The 2,613-nt window shown below is 40.0% G+C and overlaps 1 protein-coding gene across 1 annotated transcript; it reads left to right on the top strand.

Moving 5' to 3' along the window:
* Positions 1–1,378: 1,378 nt before the first annotated feature.
* Positions 1,379–1,927, top strand: LOC131642186 (uncharacterized). The gene has a single exon (XM_058912459.1). The coding sequence runs from the start codon at positions 1,379–1,381 to the stop codon at positions 1,925–1,927; it is 549 nt and encodes a 182-aa protein (XP_058768442.1).
* The last annotated feature ends 686 nt before the right edge of the window (positions 1,928–2,613 follow it).

Below are 2,613 nucleotides of genomic sequence, written 5' to 3'. Positions count from 1 at the left end.
TAAATACCCTGTGTATGAAGCTGAGGAGGAAAGTGACGAAGGAATCCCTAGAAAGATCACCCGTCTACTTGAGCACGAGAAAAAGATCATTGAGCCGCACAAAGAGCCTTTGGAAGTAGTTAACTTGGGTACCGAAGAAGACAAAAGAGAAGTACGAATTGGGGTATTGTTAGAAGCAAGCGTCAAAGAAAGAATGGTTTAACTGTTGAAAGAATATGTGGATGTCTTTGCTTGGAGCTATCAGGATATGTCTGGGTTGGATACCAATATTGTGAAGCACAGATTGCCGTTAAAACCAGAATGTGCGCCTGTCAAACAAAAGTTGAGAAGAGCTCATCCAGATATGGCAGACAAAATTAAAGAAGAGGTTCAGAAGCAGATCAATTCCGGTTTCCTCGTCACATCGGAGTATCCTCAATTGCTGGCCAACATAGTGCCTGTTGCCAAGAAGGATGAAAAAGTTAGAATGTGTGTTAATTACAGATATTTGAACATAGCTAGTCCAAAGGATGATTTCCAACTACCACATATTGATATGCTGGTGGATAGAACTACTAAGTTCAATGCCTTCTCATTCATGGATGGATTTTCTGGCTACAATCAGATCATGATGGCGGCCGAAGATATGGAGAAAACAACTTTTATCACATCTTGGGGAACATTTTGTTACCGTGTCATGCCATTTGGTTTGAAGAATGCAGGGTCAACTTATCAAAGAGCCATGACAACTCTTTTCCATGATATGATTCACAAGGAAACTGATGTTTATGTGGACGACATGATTGCAAAGTCTGCATCTGAAGAAGAACATCTGGGGCACATACTAAAGTTGTTCCAATGTATGAGAAAATACAAGCTTCGTCTGAATCGTAGCAAGTGCACATTTGGTGTCTGCCCTGGAAAGCTTTTAGGTTTCATCGTCATTCAAAGAGGTATTGAAGTTGATCCCGACAAAGTCAAGGCTATTCAAAACATGCCTCCGCCAAGAACACCAAAACAAGTTAGAGGATTTCTTGGACGGTTAAATTATATTTCCAGATTTATCTCTCACATGACTGCAACTTGTGGACCAATCTTCAAGCTTCTCCACAAGGACAAAGAATGTAAATAGACAGAAGAATGTCAAAGGGCTTTTGATAGCATTAAAGAATACCTGCTACAACCTCCAATCTTGATCCCTTTAGTAGAAGGAAAACCATTGATTATCTATTTGACCGTGCTTGAAGATTCTATGGGATGTGTCTTGGGTCAGCAAGACGAGTCTGGTCGAAAAGAGTATGTCATTTATTACTAGAGAAAAAGTATACCGATAGTGAAACAAGATATTCGCCAGCTAAGGCATTACATGTTGACCCATACGACATATCTTATATCCATAATGGGTCCAATCAAGTACCTCTTGGAGAAACCTGCTTTGACTGGAAGGATTTCCTGCTGGCAGATGTTATTATCAGAGTACGACATCATATATCGTGCTCAAAAAGCTATCAAAGGAAGCGTTCTAGCTGATAATTTAGCTTATCAACCCATTAATGATGATCAATCGTTACAAGATGACTTCCCAGATGAAGAGATCATGCATTTGAAATCAAAAGATTATGAAGAGCCTTTACTAGAAGAAGGGCCAGATCCTGAATCTCTATGGGGTTTGATATTTGATGGAGCTGTTAATGCTTATGGTCGTGGAATTGGGGAAATCATTGTCATGCCTCTAGGTTCTCACATACCATTTACTGCAAGACTAATGTTCGGCTGCACTAGTAATATTGCAGAGTACGAAGCTTGTATCATGGGACTAGAGGAAGCCATTGATCTTAGAATCAAAATTCTGGATGTATATGGAGATTCTGCTCTAGTCGTTAATCAAATTAAAGGAGAATGGGAGACTCATCATCCTAGTCTAATTCCTTACAGAGATTATGCCTGAAGATTGTTGACCTTCTTCAACAAAGTTGAATTCCATCACATACCCCATGAGGAAAATTAAATGGCAAATGCGTTGGCTATTTTGGCTTCCATGTATTAGGTGATGTTTCCAAATGAAGCACCCAAAATTATGATCATGCGTCTGGATAGACCGGTTCATATATTCGTTGTTGAAACAGTCAAAGATAATAAGCCATGGTTCTATGACATCAAAATCTTTCTCCAAAAACAAGAGTACCCCCTGGGCATCTAGCAAAGACAGAAGAGCTTTGAGAAGATTGTCTGGTAGTTTCTTCCCGACCGGGGATGTGCTTTACAAAAGAAACTTTGACATGGTGTTGCTCAGATGCGTGGATAGACACAAAGCAAACCTGTTAATGCAAGAATTTCATGAAGGGTCTTTTGGCACTCACGCCAATGGACATGCAATGACAAGAAAGATGTTAAGAGCAGGTTACTATTGAATGACAATGGAATTTGACTGCTACAAATATGTGAAGAAGTGACACAAGTGCCAGATCTATGCTGAAAAGATCCATGTGCCCTCGACGCTTCTCAATGTTATCTCTTATCCATGGCCTTTCTCTATGTGGGGAATTGACATCATCGTCATGATTAAGCCAAAGGCTTCAAATGGACATCGTTTCATCTTAATCGCCATTGATTACTTCACCAAATGGGTTGAAG

The sequence above is a fragment of the Vicia villosa genome, unplaced genomic scaffold (assembly GCF_029867415.1).
Source record: "Vicia villosa cultivar HV-30 ecotype Madison, WI unplaced genomic scaffold, Vvil1.0 ctg.004609F_1_1, whole genome shotgun sequence".
In the NCBI taxonomy this organism is placed as follows: domain Eukaryota; kingdom Viridiplantae; phylum Streptophyta; class Magnoliopsida; order Fabales; family Fabaceae; genus Vicia; species Vicia villosa.
The sequence above is the reverse complement of the archived record's forward strand: the minus strand, read 5'-3'. Positions and strand labels throughout refer to the sequence as shown.

Coding starts and splice junctions, on each gene's coding strand:
- LOC131642186 (XM_058912459.1), top strand. CDS start 1,379: ATGGGTCCAATCAAGTACCTCTTGGAGAAACCTGCTTTGACTGGAAGG.